The 17341-nt window shown below is 55.4% G+C and overlaps 1 protein-coding gene across 4 annotated transcripts in view; it reads left to right on the forward strand.

Moving 5' to 3' along the window:
- The window catches only part of HDLBP (high density lipoprotein binding protein), a 69158-nt gene that overhangs the window by 48934 nt on the left and 2883 nt on the right, over positions 1-17341 (forward strand). For 3 of the 4 annotated variants that reach the window (XM_027116335.1, XM_027116345.1, XM_027116355.1), the window contains 14 exons: positions 1442-1581; positions 2509-2613; positions 2705-2818; positions 4010-4096; positions 4243-4374; positions 7394-7612; positions 9748-9969; positions 10067-10285; positions 10802-10940; positions 12637-12791; positions 13561-13665; positions 13911-14045; positions 15152-15295; positions 16863-17048. In XM_027116335.1, the coding sequence (XP_026972136.1) occupies positions 1442-1581; positions 2509-2613; positions 2705-2818; positions 4010-4096; positions 4243-4374; positions 7394-7612; positions 9748-9969; positions 10067-10285; positions 10802-10940; positions 12637-12791; positions 13561-13665; positions 13911-14045; positions 15152-15295; positions 16863-17048 (2102 nt within the window). Of the gene's footprint in view, positions 1-1441; positions 1582-2508; positions 2614-2704; positions 2819-4009; positions 4097-4242; positions 4375-7393; positions 7613-9747; positions 9970-10066; positions 10286-10801; positions 10941-12636; positions 12792-13560; positions 13666-13910; positions 14046-14925; positions 15038-15151; positions 15296-16862; positions 17049-17341 lie in introns of those variants that run through there. The other variant, XM_027116361.1, reaches the window with a different exon arrangement.

The following is a 17341-nucleotide window of genomic DNA, read 5'->3' on the forward strand; positions in this document are numbered from 1 at the left end:
ACCTGCTGGGGTGGGGTCTGCCATCCGCCATCCTCACATGCGCCCCTGACCACGCCCCTGCTGGGCTGGCCAGCCCGGGCTCAGCCGCGGACTGAACCGGCTCAAGTTGGAACGTGCCGAGTGAGCGCTCCGCTTGAATCCGCGGATGTCGGATGTGTTTTGAAATCCACTGCTTTGCTCAGTTTAACTTCAGTGCCGTTCTAGGCATCACAGTGCTCACCAGTCCTGAGAACAGCTCTGTCCCCTGTGTGTGACCTTTGGTGGAGGTGAGGTAGCGGGCACCCCCCGCCAGTGTAGGTAGGACACCTCCGTGTGCCTGCCCTGTTGGGTTTTGCCCTGTGCAGTCCATTCTTTGTTCAGAGTAAATGTAAGCTAGTTAGTTGCTGCTGCTTTAGTTGGTGTCAGTTGTGAGTTCTGGAGCGTTTTAAACAACGGGCAGACGCCCACAGGGAGTGACACCAGTCAGTGCTGCTTGAGCCGTAAATTTGCACACACCATAAATTTGCTTTTGTTTTTTGTTTTGTTTAACTGCAGTGTTTTCTTAAACAGAAAATGTAAGGAAGTGCAGTTCTGATGTTAATTTCTGGTTTCTGCTCCCTGGGAAGTGCAGAGCCACTTTGCATTGTTCAGAGAATTGTGTCTGTTCCGTTCTCTTCTGGTTCAGTTTCTCACCTTCGTTTTCTTTCATCTAAAATCTGCCACCCAGCTTCTGTGTCCTTGGCTCTTGTCCCGTGTGGTTCTGCCCTGGAACAGCAGCCCCCGAGCGGGTCGGCTCATGGCTGTGTCCGTGTTTGCTCAGATCCCTCCTTGGCGACCCTCTAAGGAGCTTGGTTCCCCTTTACTACATGGTGGGCAAAATGCCGACCCCATTTCCTGGTGATGAGGCTTCCCCAGGGTGTGGGAGCCTGGATCTCTGTCTAGAGAAGGTGACAGGGGAGGGTTGTCAACAACTCCACTGGTTTTGCAAAGACAGTGAAGTGCTCAGGCTGGAGCTGTGCTGACGATGGAGTCTCCTTAGACAGCATGGCCTCCATGGGCTCCAAGGTGGTCGATGGGGGTGCTTTTATCTTCAGGTAATGTGGGAACTTCTGGATTTTAATGGCTTCTTATTTTTATTATATTCTTGAGAGTAATTTTTTTTTACTTGAACAGTAGTTGTCTGTCTCCACATTAGAAATGTGCTGGCCATGCCCAGACCAGCTGTATCTCAGGCACCGAGTGGCCCTCGCCGTAGGACACTGGAAGTTCTCAGGGAGGTGCCAGCCTGTGGTCCATACCTGACTCCTTGTCGAACATGGAAGGTCTTGCTGTGGAGTTTTTGCTTATGGGATGAGTGGTTAGCTTTGGGGAGGGCTCTAGCCCTGTCCTGCCACGTTGTGAGTCATTGGTGGCGCAAGGTAGATTCTGCATCCAGTTGCGCGTGTCCTTTTATGTTCTTCAGTAAACAGAATCAAAGACCAGTACAAGGTGTCTGTGCGCATCCCTCCCGACAGCGAGAAGAGCAACCTGATCCGCATCGAGGGGGACCCGCAGGGCGTGCAGCAGGCCAAGCGCGAGCTGCTGGAGCTCGCCTCCCGCATGGTGAGCCCGCGGCTGGGGCTGGGGCTGTGTGGCAGCACCTTCCTCCTGTGCCGTCCTAGAGGGTGGCCGGTGCGGGTGTGACTTGCTGGTACCGAGTTTCCTTCATTCCCCCCCATCCCCAGGGCCCCATGTAGTGCTAGGGAGGTGCTAGGGCTCTGGGTGCTCAGCCTTGGCCAGACCCCAGAGTCCCAGCTGCAGTGATGACTTCTCTGGAGGTGATTCTCGTGTGCAGCCGAGGTCAAGAAGCACGGCTGTGTGGTTATCTGCACAGCCAGCGTCAGGGTGGTGCCTTGTTCCCCATCCCAGAGACTAAGCCACCAGCCCTCACACACGTTTCTTGGTTTTCTGAGTCAAATGCAGACAGATATATCCTTGCTCTGGGGTGCCTTATCCTGGTACTGGGTTGCTGAACCCTTGTTTCTCTGTCACCCTGATGCCAGTCTGATCCAGAACCTCCCAGAATTGTTTGAAGCGTCTGCTTGGCTGTTAGTGTTTGTCTCTGTGTTCCAGCTCTGCTCGTTTTCTTGTACTTCCCACGTTTTGATAGGACCTCTGGAGGAGGGTGAGAGCCACACGGGTTCAGCGCCCTGTGTTGAGCCACTCTTCCTTAATCGTCCGCACAGGGACGCGGTCCGGGCCACGCAGTGTTCAGGAGGGCTGTGCAGAGGGCGAAGCCTCGCAGCCCGCCCGTTAAGTAGAATTGCTGGATGAGCTGCTGCAGTAGCACTTCTGGGTGAAGGGTCCTACACTCCGTTTTCTCGTCTGCTTTGTTCAGGAGAATAACACACAACCAGAGTAACGTGCAGTGTGGGCATTGCTGGAGAGGGCAGGTGCTCTGCGAGGGGTGCTCCCTGCCAGCCGCTGGTGCCTGGCAGTGCTGCAGGGGTGCACCTGGGCGCCCCTCACTGTGCTCAGTTGTATTTTTAGGAAAACGAGCGTACCAAGGATCTAATCATTGAGCAGAGATTTCATCGCACAATCATTGGGCAGAAGGGTGAACGGATCCGTGAAATTCGGGACAAATTCCCAGAGGTAAAGGTTTCCCAAAGACATTCTTGATTCAGTATTTTGGAATCCAGTCCTCGCTAATAATCAGACTTGGTCTCCTGATGATTTGTTCTAGGTCATCATCAACTTTCCAGACCCAGCACAGAAAAGCGATATTGTCCAGCTTAGAGGGCCCAAGAATGAGGTGGAGAAATGCACGAAGTACATGCAGAAGGTGGCGGCAGATCTGGTGAGGGCGCGCTTCCATGCTTTGCTGTGCGACAGTGTCGAGGGTGGTAGGGGCTGGGGGTGCTCCCCAGAACCCCTGCTTCGGGGAGCGCGCTTGGGCACTGGGGCAGCCCCCCACCTCACGGTATTTAGAGCAGCAGAAATCCTTTTCCTGTGCAGAGTTACTTTGTTTCTTTTCATAAATTTATTTATTTACTTACTTTTGGCTGTGTTGGGCCCTCGTTACTGCCCACGGGCTTTCTCTGGTTGCGGCGAGGGGGGGGCTCCTCTTTGTTGCGGTGCGCGGGCTTCTCATTGCGGTGGCCTCTCCTGTTGCACAGCACGGGCTCTAGGCACGTGGGCTTCAGTCGTTGCAGCACGTGGGCTCAGTAGCTGTGGCCTGCGGGCTCTAGAGCGTAGGCTCAGAAGTCGTGGCACAGGGGCTTAGTTGCTTCGCAGCATGTGGGATCTTCCCGGACCAGGGCTCAAACCCGTGTCCCCTGCGTTGGGAGGCGGATTCTTAGCCACTGCGCCACCAGGGAAGTCCCTGCTTTGTTTCTTGAGGGGTCTTCGGATACCTAGGCAGAGAAGTTCTCCCATCCAGTAAGGAGCAGAGAGGGTTACACACGTAGCCGGAGGAGTCACGTGTTGATTTGTTATCTTCCTCGAAACTTGGAATGCGAAGAGGCAGTTTGGAGAGTGCTGAGGGCGGCTGGTGGGAGGGCTGCAGGTGCCCCGTGCTTTCCAGGGGTTCTCGGGGGCTTGGACTTGACCTCCTCAGAGGGGTGATGAGGAGGGCTTCCCAGCGCTGCCCTGGAGGGTGGGAATTGCTGCCCTCATGGGCATTTTGAGCTCTCTCCTAGGCCTGGCATCCCGGCCTCTGCCCACCCTCAGGCAGCTCTGCTCCTGGCTATGACACCAAAGAGCTGGTGTGTGTCCAGGCACTTCTGGATTGTAGAACACGTGTGTAACAGATCACAGGCGCTCTCGCGGGCCGCTCTTCCCGGGAGGGACTTTGCGGTAGCTGACTGGCACGCCCGGTTGGTCAGTTGTCGGATAAGTTGTCTCACCTTTCCTGTGACAAATCTCTGGAGGTCAGGTGGGGAGAGAAGTAGGTCGCAGAATCCTGTCATTCCGTCCCACCTTCAGGCACAAGAAGGCAAAGTCAATCTGTAGTACGACGGTTAATTGTACCATCTTTTGTGTTTTTTAGGTGGAAAATAGCTATTCAATTTCTGTTCCGATCTTCAAACAGTTTCATAAGAACATCATTGGGAAAGGAGGTGCAAACATTAAAAAGGTGACCAGCCGGCGTGTCTCCCGAATCTTGGCTCTGCCCCCCCTGCCCCCATAGCCCTGCGCTGTTCTGGCTTTAGAGCTGAAGAAGGGAGCCTTGCTGCCCAGCCCTGGGAAGTCAGCCGCTCACGGTCCCCTCGCTCCTTGTAGATCCGGGAGGAAAGCAACACCAAGATCGACCTTCCTGCAGAGAACAGCAACTCGGAGACCATCATCATCACAGGCAAGCGAGCCAACTGCGAGGCCGCCCGGAGCCGCATCCTGTCCATCCAGAAAGACCTGGTAACGGGACGCTGTGTGGCGGGGTGCTCTAGCCTGGGGCGCAGGGCCGGGTGGGCCACCAAGAGATGCCTGCCGCTTGTCCCACTCAGGTGCTTGGAAATCGTCCCATTCTGAAGGTGTTACTTTTTTTTTTTTTTTTTTTCAATTTTTTGAAAAATTAACAGGCAAGAGACTGCATGTGTTTAAAGTGTGCAGTGTAAGTTTTGACCGCTGGAGTCACCTCCACGATCCAGATAGCGCACACCGTCACCCCGAAATACCCTCATCCCCCTTCACTCCCGCCTCTGCCCCACTGGGCTCCTGGCGCCCCCCCATCCACCCTGGTCTCTGCGCCGCCGTGGGTTGGGGTAAGTTTCCTGCTTCACTGTGTGAGGGGAACCGTGGAGCCTCCGCCCGCACGCAGGCCTCGCTGTTCTCAGACCACAGGTCCTTCCAGATTCACCACGTTGTCACACGTGTCAGTGCTGCTTTTCACTGCCGGGTGACGCTTCATCACAGGAGATCATGTTCCTTCTTGTGTGAGCTTTGTAGTTTGTGTCTTTCAAGGGGTTTCCTCTTTTATCTAAGTTGTCAAGTTAACTAGTGTAAAAATTTTCTTAATGTTCACGTATTATCTCTTTCCTGTCTCTGGTAATGTCATCTTTCTCATTCCTAGTATACGTAATTTGCAGCATTGTAGAATGATCTCCTTTTAACCCTCGTAATATTCTTTTCTCTGAAATCTACTTTTTCTCTTATCAAAGTGAGATTCTTTTAGGCAGCTTGCTTTTTTATTTAGTCTGACAATCTCTGCCTTTTAAATAAAAGTGTTTACGTTTTAATCACATTAGTAATTATATATGTTTCTGTGGTATGTATGGCAAGTTTTATTACATACACTTAGTAAGTTAATTAAATTACATTTAATGTGACTATAATTTTTCCATTTTTAAAATTGTGAAGTTTGAAAAACAAAATTCAGCATCCTAACCACTTTTAAATGTCCAGTTCAGTGGCACTAAGGCCATTCATACTGTTGTGCAGCCGTCACCACCGCCACCTCCAGAACGGTTTCATCTTCCCAAACGGAGACTCTGTCCCCACCAAATAACAGCTCTTCCTTCCCTCTCCCCAGCCCCTGGCCCCCTCAGTGTGATGATTTTACGTAGAGCACTTGGATTTAAACCTACTGTCTTGCTGTTTGTTTCTCTTTGTCCCATCTACTTTGTTCTCTTTTCTGCCTTCTTTTGGGTTAGATGTTTTTATGATTCCTTTTAACCTCCTTTTTTGGTCTATTGGGTGTACCTCTGTTTTATTTTAGTGGTTGCTTTAGGGTGTTTGGTATATACATCTTCAACTTCCCACAGCCTGTCTTCAGGTGACTTGATGCTGCTTGAAACTCAGTGTAAGGAACTGAGAACAGTGGGCCTCCAGCCCTGCGCCCGCCACTGTGTTTTGTCGACATACCGTAAACCCTATATGCATCTTAATAAGAAAATACACCCACGTCAACATATCCTCTGCGCTCTAGCTGTTCATCCCTCCCTCCCTCCAAACGGTGACAACTACCAATCTTTTCACTGGCCCCATAGTTTGCCTTTTCCAGAATGTCAAATAGTTGGAATAGCATGTAGCCTTTTCATACTGGCTTCTTTTACTTAGTAGTAAGTAGTAAGATGGATCGTGTCATAAGAGTAACATTTGGTTTTGTAAGAAACACCAGACTGTCTTCCACAGTGGCTGCACCATCTCGCATGCCCACCAGCCCCACATCCTCAGGTTGGTGGCTTTCGTTCAGCACTCGAGGCTTTGCCTCAGTGTCTCTCACTTAACGTGGTTTCCGACGAGACACCTGATGTCATCCTTGCTCCTCTGGCCTGTTTAATGATCATATCACCAGCTTTTAGCAACTTACGATGTGTCCTGGTGTAATTTCATTCGTGTTTCTTTGGAGTTTGAAGCTCTCATCGAGCTTCTTGGATATGTGAGGTTAGAGTTGTCTTCAGATTTGGAAATATTTGGATCGTTATTTCTCACTGTTTTTTTCTGTCGTCCGGAAACTCAGATTACCTGGTGCTAGGCAGCTTGACCTTGCCCTGCTGTCCACCAGTGCCTTTTTATTTGCTTGGGGAGGAGGAGTGCTTTTTTCCCTCCTTTCAACAGTCTCTTCAAGGTCATTAGTTTTTTGCAATGTCTGATCTGTAATTATACCAAGTATATTTTCCTCTTTTCATATATTGTCTTCACCTCTACAAGTTCAGTTTCAGCCATTTGTTTTTATGCTTGACACATTCAGCTTGCCTTTGGCTTTTTGACCTGTGTAGTCTAGTGATGAAAATACCTGTTTTAGTGTCCTTGGCCCACTGGCTCTAACCTCTGTGTCATTTCTGGGTTGTTTTCCGTTGTTCATTCCTCGTGATGGGTTGTTTTTTCCTACTTCTTTGCATGTCCGGTTTTTTTGTTTGTTTTTTTTAATTGGATGCTAGATATTATGAAGTTTACTTTGGTGGGTGCTGGATATTTTTGCATTTCTATAAATATCTTTGAGCTTCGATAAGTTACTTTAAAACAGTTTGCTCCTTTTCGGACTTGCTTTTTAGATTTGTTGGGTGGGATCACAGCGGTGCTTGGTCCCGGGTCTGTGGCGGTCCTTTCCCTGGCCCAGCTGGTCTCCCCGCACATTCAGCCCGTGAGCTTGCAGTGCTGGGGGCTGCGCTCTCCCTGGGCTGTCAGGGCTGCATGCTTGATGCAGGGACTTGGGCCGGCGGCAGGGACCAGGCTTGGCCTGTTTCCTGTCTCCGGCGTCTTGTCGCTGTGTCACGTGGGAGGTGATCCAGTCCCTGTGCTCCGCCTTGAGTAGAGGCAGGGTCCTTGCTTACGGGGCTCTTGGGAGGGTTGGTCCTCGGGCATCTCGGCCCTGCCTCTGCTGCAGGCGCCTGAGGGAGACATCTTGTGTGACGTCACGGCTTTCCCTCCGCAGCATGTCTGCCCTTTCCCGCCACACAAAAACCTGGCTCGCTCGTGCTGTGTGTCATTTCAGGCCAACATAGCCGAGGTGGAGGTCTCCATCCCTGCCAAGCTGCACAACTCGCTCATCGGCACCAAGGGCCGCCTCATCCGCTCCATCATGGAGGAGTGCGGTGGGGTCCACATCCACTTCCCCGTGGAGGGTTCGGGAAGTGACACCGTGATCATCAGGGGCCCTTCCTCGGACGTGGAGAAGGCCCGGAAACAGCTCCTGCACCTGGCGGAGGAGAAGGTGAGCACCGCCCAGGAGGGTCACTGTGTCTGTCCTCTTGTCACGCTGGGCGCCTCCACACACCCTCTCTGTGTGGCAGGTTAGCAAACACCTATATATACCTGTATGTCTCTGATTCTTGCCCCCACTGAAGGGCCTTTCCAACTCGGATGCCTACATATTCAGGGTAGAAAATGTGCTGCTAGGCTTGTCATTTGGGGCTTTTTCCCTCAAGTATGATTTACATACGGCAAAGTCTAGTGTATAGCTCTGAGTTTCGACAAGCATACGTTCATGTGACCGCCACTCAGATAAAAACCTTTTGACTGTCACCTCCCAAGGTTCTCTGTTGACTCAGTCGCCTTTGCCCTTTTGTTAAAATCCCAGGTGCCGCTCTGTTTGTGGACTTGGCTCCGTTTCAGCAGCACCGCAGCGGACGGCCCGCTTTGTGGGGCGTCTCGGGAGGCCTTCAGCTTCGTGCTTTTTAAACTGCTCTGTCTCTTCTAGACCCTCCGCCTTTCCATATGCATTTTGGAGCCAGCTTGTCAATTTCTAGAGCGAAATCCTGCTTGGATTTTGATTAGGGTCGTGTTGGATCTGAAGATCAAAGCAGGGAGAATTGTTGTCTCGGCAGTTTTGAATCTTCCAGTCCACATCGATTCAATTTTTAAACTCTGATTTTTCATTGGTGTTTTGTAGTTTTTAGCGTGAAGATCTTGTTCACGTTTTGTTGGGTTTATGTCTGTTTTGATTTTAGTTTGTTTTTATTATAAATGGTACTTTTTATACGATTGGCACTTCAATCTCCAGTTGCTGTTGCACGTAGAAGCATATTTGATTTTTGCGTATTGGCCTTATTTTATGCATCTGGCCTACAGCTCACTTAGCAGTGACAGTACCTTTTTTTGCGGATTCTTGCGAGTTTTACAGGTGAAACACACCACCTGTGAACGTGCAGTTCTTTTTCTTTCTGCCCTGCGCCGCCTGTGTGCCTTGTTTATTTACTGCGTTGCTTGGACCTCCCGTGCGCGTTCAGTAGCCGTGGTGAGCGGACAGCCTCGCCTGGCGTGGGCTCGGGGCAGCCCTCGGCCCTTCGCCGTGCGGGACGTGAGCTGTGCTCTGGGTCTTTGGCAGTCGCTCTTTATGCAGCTGAGGAAGTTCCCTTCTGTTCCGAGTGTGCTGAGCGTTTTTTTCAGGAATGGGTGTATTGTAGGATCTGCTGACATGATCACCTGGTTTTTCTTTTTTTAGTGCAGATATTAGATTGATTTGGTGTTTAACCAACTTTGGCGTTTCCGGGGCGAACCCCACCTGTTTTTGATGTCTCATCCTGTATCATGTTGCTGGGCTGGGCTCAGCTAACTCGTTAGCTTTTAGAATGCTGCTATTTGCGAGTGTCTGTCTGAAAAATTGAGGATTCTCAGTGGTGTTTTGCGAAACCGGCACCCAAAGATAACAGACTTAGGCTGTTCACCGTTTAGCTTGGGGGCCGGGTTTCATGACAAGAGAAAGGAGAGTGGTTGCCCGGCATGGGCTTGTCCGCCTGGGGGTGTGTCCCCCTCACATTCTCCTGGCGCTTCTGCCAGAGGAACCGGCATCTCAGCGAGGTCGCCAGGCCAGGGCCTTTCGTGGTGTCAGATGTGGGCCTTGGTTGGCTTGGCCGTCTCCGAGTTGGAGGTTGCAGCTGGTGGTGCGTAGGTCACCTGGAGCCCTAGGGAGTGAGGACTGGACAGGGCGCCGTCCACTGGCGTCGGGAGCAGTGTGGGTGCCCGGGCTGGGAGAGGCTCCCGGCGTGCCATGGTCTTCCTGTTGTGCGGGTGCAGTCCCCCCAGCCCACGTCCCCTTTGCAGATGGAGATAGAGAGCAGCTCGCAGAAGCTTGGTCATTGCTGGTCAGTGGCAGGCCTGGGGCTCTAGGCTGAGTGCTGTCTCCACCTTGGTGTCTCTGATCGTGGAGGGGAGGAAATGCGAGTACCATGTTGTCCGGGTGTCTGTCCACGTGCTTGCTGAGGTTTGAGTAGCCCCCTTTGGAGGGACGTTGGTGACACTGTGAGGAGAACTCCCCCTCACAGCGCCAACCCCTAGGCCCTCTTCGTCACCTGCTCCAGGGCCCAGGCAGGTGGCTCAGGCCAACAAACGTGGGGTTGGTTTCTGCAGCAAACCAAGAGTTTCACTGTCGACATCCGCGCCAAGCCGGAGTATCACAAGTTCCTCATCGGCAAAGGGGGCGGCAACATCCGCAAGGTGCGTGACAGCACCGGGGCCCGCGTCATCTTCCCGGCGGCTGAGGACAGGGACCAGGACCTGATCACCATCATAGGGAAGGAGGGCGCCGTCAGGGAGGCCCAGAAGGAGCTGGAGGCCCTGATCCGGAGCCTGGTGAGGCCTGGTGGGGGCCGGGCCCTGGCTGGGGGCCCTGGGGTCCCGGCGCGCTCAGCAGGGCGGGTCACACTGCGCCCTTCTCGCAACGCCGCAGGACAACGTGGTTGAAGACTACATGCTGGTGGACCCCAAGCACCACCGTCACTTTGTCATCCGGAGAGGCCAGGTTCTGCGCGAGATCGCTGAGGAGTACGGCGGTGTGATGGTTAGCTTCCCACGCTCCGGCACGCAGAGCGACAAGGTCACCCTCAAGGGGGCCAAGGACTGCGTGGAGGCAGCCAAGAAGCGCATCCAGGAGATCATCGAGGACCTGGTGGGCGCCCGGGAGGCTCGGCAGGGTTCCAGGCCCCGAGGCGGGTGGACGCTCCCTCGGCAGCGCCAGGGGTCTGGTGTTCAGCCTCCTTCCTGATGGTGGGTGGGCATCCCACAAGGACCGGCCTCCCCCTGCTCCTCCCAAAGGGAGAGGTCCCCTGAAAACGTGTGGGGTTTCTGAACCAGCCTTTAGAACCTCACCCTCCTTGTGGACCAGCCCAGCCTCCAAACGTCATCCCTTGAGGGATGGCTCCTAACAGCACCTCCTGCAGTGCGGTGGGGGAGGGGCCCTCCTTTGTCTGCAGAGCAGTGAGATGTTACGTTCTAGTTCTGGGCGGTACGCTTTTTGGGAAGCGCTTCAGAAAGAGGCCTCCCCTTTGGCCCTGCCCTGCACCGCAGGCTGTCCATATGCTGGGAAGCGGCTATAGGGGGACGGAAACGAAAGCGATGGATGTGAATTTGACCCTAAGCAACTAACCTTTGCCGGTTATTTTCTTTTTGCTCTGTCTCCCCACAGGAAGCCCAGGTGACCATAGAATGCGCCATACCCCAGAAATTCCATCGATCGGTCATGGGCCCCAAAGGTTCCAAAATCCAACAGATTACTCGGGACTATAACGTTCAGATTAAATTCCCAGACAGAGAAGAGAACCCAGGTGAGTCCTTGCGGTGAGCCCTGTGCTTGCGAAGCGGAGGGTGTGGGTGTGTGTGTGGGTGTGGGTGTGTGTGTGTGTGGTCCCAGCCTAGGGTAGGTGGTGGCGGCTGTTGGCTGTCCTGGTGAAGCTCCTCCCTTCCTGGGGCTCCTGCGCGGGTGCACTGCCAGTACGGTCGGCTGTCCTGGGGGCTTCCAGAGGTTCAGGGTCACTCCCTGGTTTCTCAGAGGTGGGCTGTGTTAGTTGCTCCAGGGTGGTGAGGTGCCCTTCAGATCTCCTAGAGGTTCACAGCTGCTGGTGACCAAGCCAGGGGAGAGCAAAGCACCTGCAGCCTCCTGTGCAGTGGGGAGCCCTGAGTGCAGGCCTGCCGCTTTTTCCGGGCCCTCTGTGTGCCACGTGTGCTGGGCTCCGTCCCGGCAGCACCTCCTCCCTGTTGCCAGCACCCCTCTCATGAGGCAGCCACTGACCGGCCAGAGGGCACCGTCTGAATGGCTGGCTGCCCTTATGGGACGGCCCTTCAGCTCCAGGTGTCCTGCCTGTCACCTGGTTGTGCTTGTGCCCCCGGGGACGGGACAGGGCAGGGCAGGGCGATCGGTGGTCAGGGAGGTGACCTGCGGGATACAGATCTAGCTGGTGTCTCAGACCCAACTTTGTAAATCCCGTGTCCTCCTTGCTTGCCCATCTCCTTCCTGTTGACCCATTGGGTCTGGTGGCAACCCTGTGGCCTGCAGGGTGCACTCCCATTGCTCTGTCCTCTGTCCTCTACGGAGCTTGTCATGGCTGTTGAAGCTCCTGGTTTCCTGAGAAGATGGGCTGTTTTGAGTAGAAACGAGTTAAATCGTATTTGTCACATTTATGTTTCACACTTGAACGTTTACTTCCTCATTTTGAAACTTCACATTAAAGAAAGATTACACAGGATGGTGTAAAGATACATCCAGATTCACCCCCCTCCCTTACACACAGGCACGCTTGTTTTTTCTGAGTTATTTAAATGTAATCTTGAGACGCACCCTTTACCTGTAGTGGCTTCTTCGTAAGGATGAGAGCATTCTCTTCTATCACTCACCAGACTCAGAAGATCCAGTGTTACGTGATACTGCGGCCTAGTTCGTCGTCCACATGCAGGTTCTGCTGATCTTAAAAGTGTCCTGCCGAGCCCACACCTTTCCCCAGCTCAGTCCAGGGTCGTGATTGCTTTAGGCCGTTGTGTCTGTGTGCTCATTCGCTCCTGGGTTCTGTCTCGCTCCACGAATGTCGTGTTGTTTATTTCGGCCACGCCCAGATCCTAGAGGGGCCAGGGGAGCCACGCCGCCGGCTCCCGTGCCCCCCAGTGCTCTGGGATTTGCTGGCTTCCTGGCACAAGAAGCTGGCCCCTCCCCAGCCATCTTCTCCAGCCCCTCCTGGCTGCCTCCACCCAGCACGGGTCACTTGGGTTGTCATGACCATCCGGGCACTGGTCTCCTTCCCTCTCGGGCGCAGTGGGCCCTGCTCCGTGCCCCTCCCGCAGGTCTGTCTCCTCCCCCAGCCAGCCAGCGTCCTCCCGGAGTCAGGCAGGACTCTTCCCTCCCCACCAGCACCCCCCGTAGGCGCTGGACCAGTGTATGGGTCTGGACAGGGACGAGCGTCGTGCGGTGGCCCGTAGGATGGCCTGGGCCTGGGCGCTCAGCAGCTTGAGTTGCCCCTTCCCTGTCCCTAGTGCACAGTGTGGAGCCTGCTGTCCAGGAGAATGGTGACGACGCGGGGGAGGGGAGGGATGGCAAGGAGGCCGAGCCCGGCTCCCCCAGGAGGTGCGACATCATCGTCATCTCCGGCCGGAAGGAGAAGTGTGAGGCCGCCAAGGAAGCCCTCGAGGTGCGTTCAGAACCCCACCACCACTCCCACGTCCCTGGGGGCCCATCAGCAGGCACCGGGGTGGGGGCGGGGAGGGAGAGCGGCTCTAGTCACTTGAGCCCAAGCACCTCGGCTCGCACTGCAGAAGGTGCTGGACTGGGTCACAGCCCAGGAGCAGGGCTGCAGGCCCGGGCCAAGGACGGGCGCGGAGCTGGCGGGGCTCGGACTCACCCTCCATGGTGTGCAGCTGCCGGGGCTCACAAGGATGAGTAATTGCTGAGCGCCACCTCAGTGGACAGAACGGGTTCTGTCGTATCACGGGTCAAGTGGGGCAAGCAGCTTGCCGAGGTAAAGGGCACGGTCGGGGCTGCAGTCGGGATAGTGGAGTCTGTGGTCCCGGGTGGTGTCCCATTGCTCTGACCCACTCTAGGGTCTCAGCGAGGCTGGGATCAGGGCGAGCCTCTTTGTGAGCCCCGCTCCCCTCCTCTGTGGGCCCCTGATGCCTCTCCCTGGAGTTGTGCTGCTTTGCTTCTGCAAGGGGCTGCCACGTTGAGCACAGGCCCGGGTCTGTTTGCTCTGCCAGCATTGACCTGAAGACTGCATTCCACATCCTTTTTCCGTGTCCTCTGTTGAGTCAAAGGTCTAGGCAGCATTCTCAGTCCGAGTGGAATGGCACAGAAGGTTCGATTGTCACAGGCTCGTCCCCTGTGCTCCATGAAGACCTGTTGCTGAGCCCACAGGGTCCCTCTGCTCTTCGCTCTCAGGCCTAACCTCACCCCCTGCCCTGCAGGCGCTGGTTCCCGTCACCATTGAAGTGGAGGTGCCTTTTGACCTTCACCGGTACATCATCGGGCAGAAGGGAAGCGGGATCCGCAAGATGATGGACGAGTTTGAGGTACAGCTGTTGGCGGGTCCTTTCCCTGGAGACCAGGTGTCGGGGGGGTGCCCCCCAGGTCAGGAGGTCAGCCCTCGGAGTGGGGCTTCACGTCCCACCCGCCTTGTCCTGAGCCTGCAGTTGTGTCCCTGGCCAAAGGGACAGGTGGACAGCTGATCACGGCTCCCAGGCTCCCCGCTGGTGGGGACCAGGTAGACACGTGTCTGTCCTGCACGTGCATCAGGCCTGTCCCCGTCTCCGCACAGGTGAATATTCACGTCCCGGCACCTGAACTGCAGTCTGACATCATCGCCATCACAGGCCTGGCTGCGAATTTGGACCGGGCCAAGGCTGGGCTGCTGGAGCGGGTGAAGGAGCTGCAGGCAGAGCAAGAAGACCGGGTGAGGGCCGGGCGGGGCTGCGTGGGCCAGGGAGGATCACCCGGGGGGCCCCGACCTCCAGCTCCCGGGCTGCCCCTCAGCCAATGAAGTCAGGTGGCAGCGGGAGAGCCAGTTGACCCACCGTGCAGCGAGCTTTCATCAGAGGCAATGTTGGGGCCGTGGCCCTTTCTTCTTGACGTAACGGTGGCAAAGGTGGGCTTCCACGTTAATTAGCTGTTTCTTAAGTAAATCTGAAGACATTTGCCAACCTTACAGGGAAGGTTCAGCTGGGGAGGCCTGGGAGCCATTGCTAGGAAAGACCTCCTCTCCCCCCAACATGTGACTGTGGTCCCACACGGCTCCCACTGACGCCCTCGGTGCTGTTTCCCTGCCGTTGGGTGGACATGAGAAGCCGCTTTGCCTCTCTGTGGGGCTGGCGTTTGGAGGATTCCACGAGTGATGCACGCAGGGGCGGGTGTTCGGGAAACTTGAAGCACCGTTACATTTTATGTGGGGGTAACGGACTCCTTGCTGAGGGGAACCTTCCTGGCGTCTGGTGATGGGGCAGGGCCCGTGAACCTCACGAGTCTGTGGTCCCTGCTGTCTCAGCCTCAGCACAGGCCATGGGGGCCCTTCTCTGCCCAGGGCTTTGCCTGAGCCTCTGCCTGTGGACATCCCTTAGCGCTTTTGTTCCCTTTTGTGGGTTTTTTGTTGGTTTGGTTTGGTTTTGGGGTGTTTTTTTTTGCCTGCTTTCGTACCCCTACCCCAAAAGACCCAGAACTTTTTTATACTTACTCATCAGGTCTCTGTTTCACAAGTTAGGGTAGTAGAGCCCAGGGCTTGCTGTGTGCTGTGCCAGGCCTGTCGGTTACCAGCACGCAGCTTTCCCTCTTTTCTGAAGGATCTGTGCTCGTGGTTGTGGAATGGTCAGGTCCTCGGGTTCTCATTACTAGCTGATGGCGGAAGGGGCGCAGCGGCTAGCGGGAAGGCCGTGTCTCGTTCTTGTTGCAGAGGTGACGACGGATCCCTTCCAGGTTGAGGATGGAAGGGGCGCGTGGGCGCGCGATGCTGAGGGCCGAGGCGGACGTGCCCCCCCTCCCCCTCACTCTCTCTTGTCTCATCTGCAGGCTTTAAGGAGTTTTAAGCTGAGTGTCACTGTAGACCCCAAATATCACCCCAAAATCATTGGGAGGAAGGGGGCAGTGATCACCCAAATCCGCTTGGAGCATGACGTGAACATCCAGTTTCCTGATAAGGATGATGGGAACCAGGTAAGGAGGACCCCACTTGAGTCAGACGCCACGGTGGAGCGCTTCGGGGGCAGAGGGGCTCTCGGTGGTCTTCGTCCTGACCTGGGGACAGTGACCACGCAAACTTAGGGCGTATCCAGAGGGGTGATGAGAGTAGCAGGTCTCTGGGGAGCTGATTGTGGCTTGGGGTCTGGGCCCATGTTGGCCCAGGCCAGCGCACGAGGCTTCTCTGTCATGGGCTTGGAGCACTTTTCCCATGCCCACCTGGCCCTCCACCTGCTGCACTCAGAGGGCGGTGGAAGGCAGCCCCTCCCCCCCGACATGGCCCCCAGGCCGTCGCATACCCCTGCCTGCCCCCTCCCTCGCACTTTCTGCCCCTCAGGCTCAACCTCTGGGAGGTGACCTGGGCCCTCCTGTCCCCCGCCCTGCCTCCTCTCCTCCCAGCCTCTTACTGCTCTGGACTCAGCCCCTGGCATCCTCACTGACCCTGCTGACCCTCCCCGGTGCATCTTGGGCAGTGCCGTTTCTTCACCTCTGTATTTCTAAGCAGTGTTCATAAAACTACTGTTCTTCTTCATTCGAGACTTTTTAAAATTATCTTGATCTTGAGAATTTAGTTCAAACTCTTCGCCTTCACTACCTTTTATTTCCCCCAACTTTTCCACGTAATCATCAGTTTTTAGTCACTGTTTATAGTGTTGAGATTACTTTGGTTAGCATTCCATGAGCCAGGTGGGGCTGAGTGGTCCTGGGTCGCATTCGTGGCTTTTTCCTGTGAGGCTTATGCTGCGTTTGCAGTCTGTTCTGTGCTGTTGTGTACTTGGCGGACGATGGGACCGCCGGCTGGTGGGAGTCTGGGCTCTGCTGGGCTGGGTTCTGGGTGGAGCCCGCCGCCCACCGTCTGCATTTGCTTCTTCGGGACCGGAGGCACCTGGCCACAGCCCTGGTGTGTCCTGGCGTTTCTCTTGTCTCTCTCCTGGCGTGGGTCACCGAGTTCCTGCTCTTCTGTTTTGTGTCCAGGTGTTCGTTTGTGTCCTGTGGTCCTTCTGCGTCGTGTTGTGTTCTTCGGTGTGGGCGTAGTGCTCTTCCCTGTCCTGAGGAGCATGGCTTTAGGTTGTCGCTTCTAGTTTCCTTCTCTCTGCCTTGAGTTACCCATTTGCTCTGCTCATCTTTACGGCCCTGGCGTCTCACCTGCTGGTTTGAGGGGCAGGGGTGCCGGCCACGGTTGTCTGCACCTTGTCTCCAGGTCGGTGTGTCTGTCCAGCGGAGATGCCTCCAATGGAGGCTACCCACCCCCGTGCCCTCAGCTGCCAGCGTCCCCTCGGCTTTGGGGCCCGGTGCCCTTCCTCCTGCTCGTCCGCGACTGTCTTTCTGGTGGAGTGTGTGCGGGGGGCGGGAGAACACAGGTACTGGTAACCTGCTGTTTTAGGCGCTCTCCCTTCTGAGCTGGTTGGGTTTCCCCTCACCCAGGCCCGCTGAGCGCCTACCCCTCTTCTCACCTCCCCACAGAGCTGCGCCCCGCTGGGTCGGTGCTCGCAGTCAGGCATCCCTGGGTGCCCCCTCTTCTGACCGGATTCTCCTTTCTCAGCCCCAGGACCAAATTACCATCACAGGGTACGAGAAGAATACAGAAGCTGCCCGGGATGCCATATTGAAAATTGTGGGTGAACTTGAACAGATGGTTTCTGAGGACGTCCCGCTAGACCACCGTGTTCACGCCCGCATCATCGGTGCCCGTGGCAAAGCCATCCGCAAAATCATGGATGAATTCAAGGTGAGTCCCCGACCTGATTGTGAAGGGCGTTGAGCCCGAAAAGCACAGCAGGGGGGAGCGGCTGGGTGCTCCGTGCACCATCGAGCCACTTATTTCCCCACGAGCCGGTTGAGGGGGCAGCGGGGACCACCTGGGGCTTCACCTCTTCCTGCCTGGGTCGCTGACCACACTCGGGAACCGGATCGGGAGACTTCCGAGGCTCAGGTCTCTGTCCCTCAGGTAGAGGTCGCGTGGGGTCACAGCTGTGTGTAGTTGACCCTGTCGGCAGCGCCCTGCATGGCCTGCGGAAGGCG

Source organism: Aethalodelphis obliquidens, unplaced genomic scaffold, assembly GCF_003676395.1.
Source record: "Aethalodelphis obliquidens isolate GAN/ISIS:26980383/991018 unplaced genomic scaffold, ASM367639v1 scaffold2, whole genome shotgun sequence".
Lineage (NCBI taxonomy): Eukaryota > Metazoa > Chordata > Mammalia > Artiodactyla > Delphinidae > Aethalodelphis > Aethalodelphis obliquidens.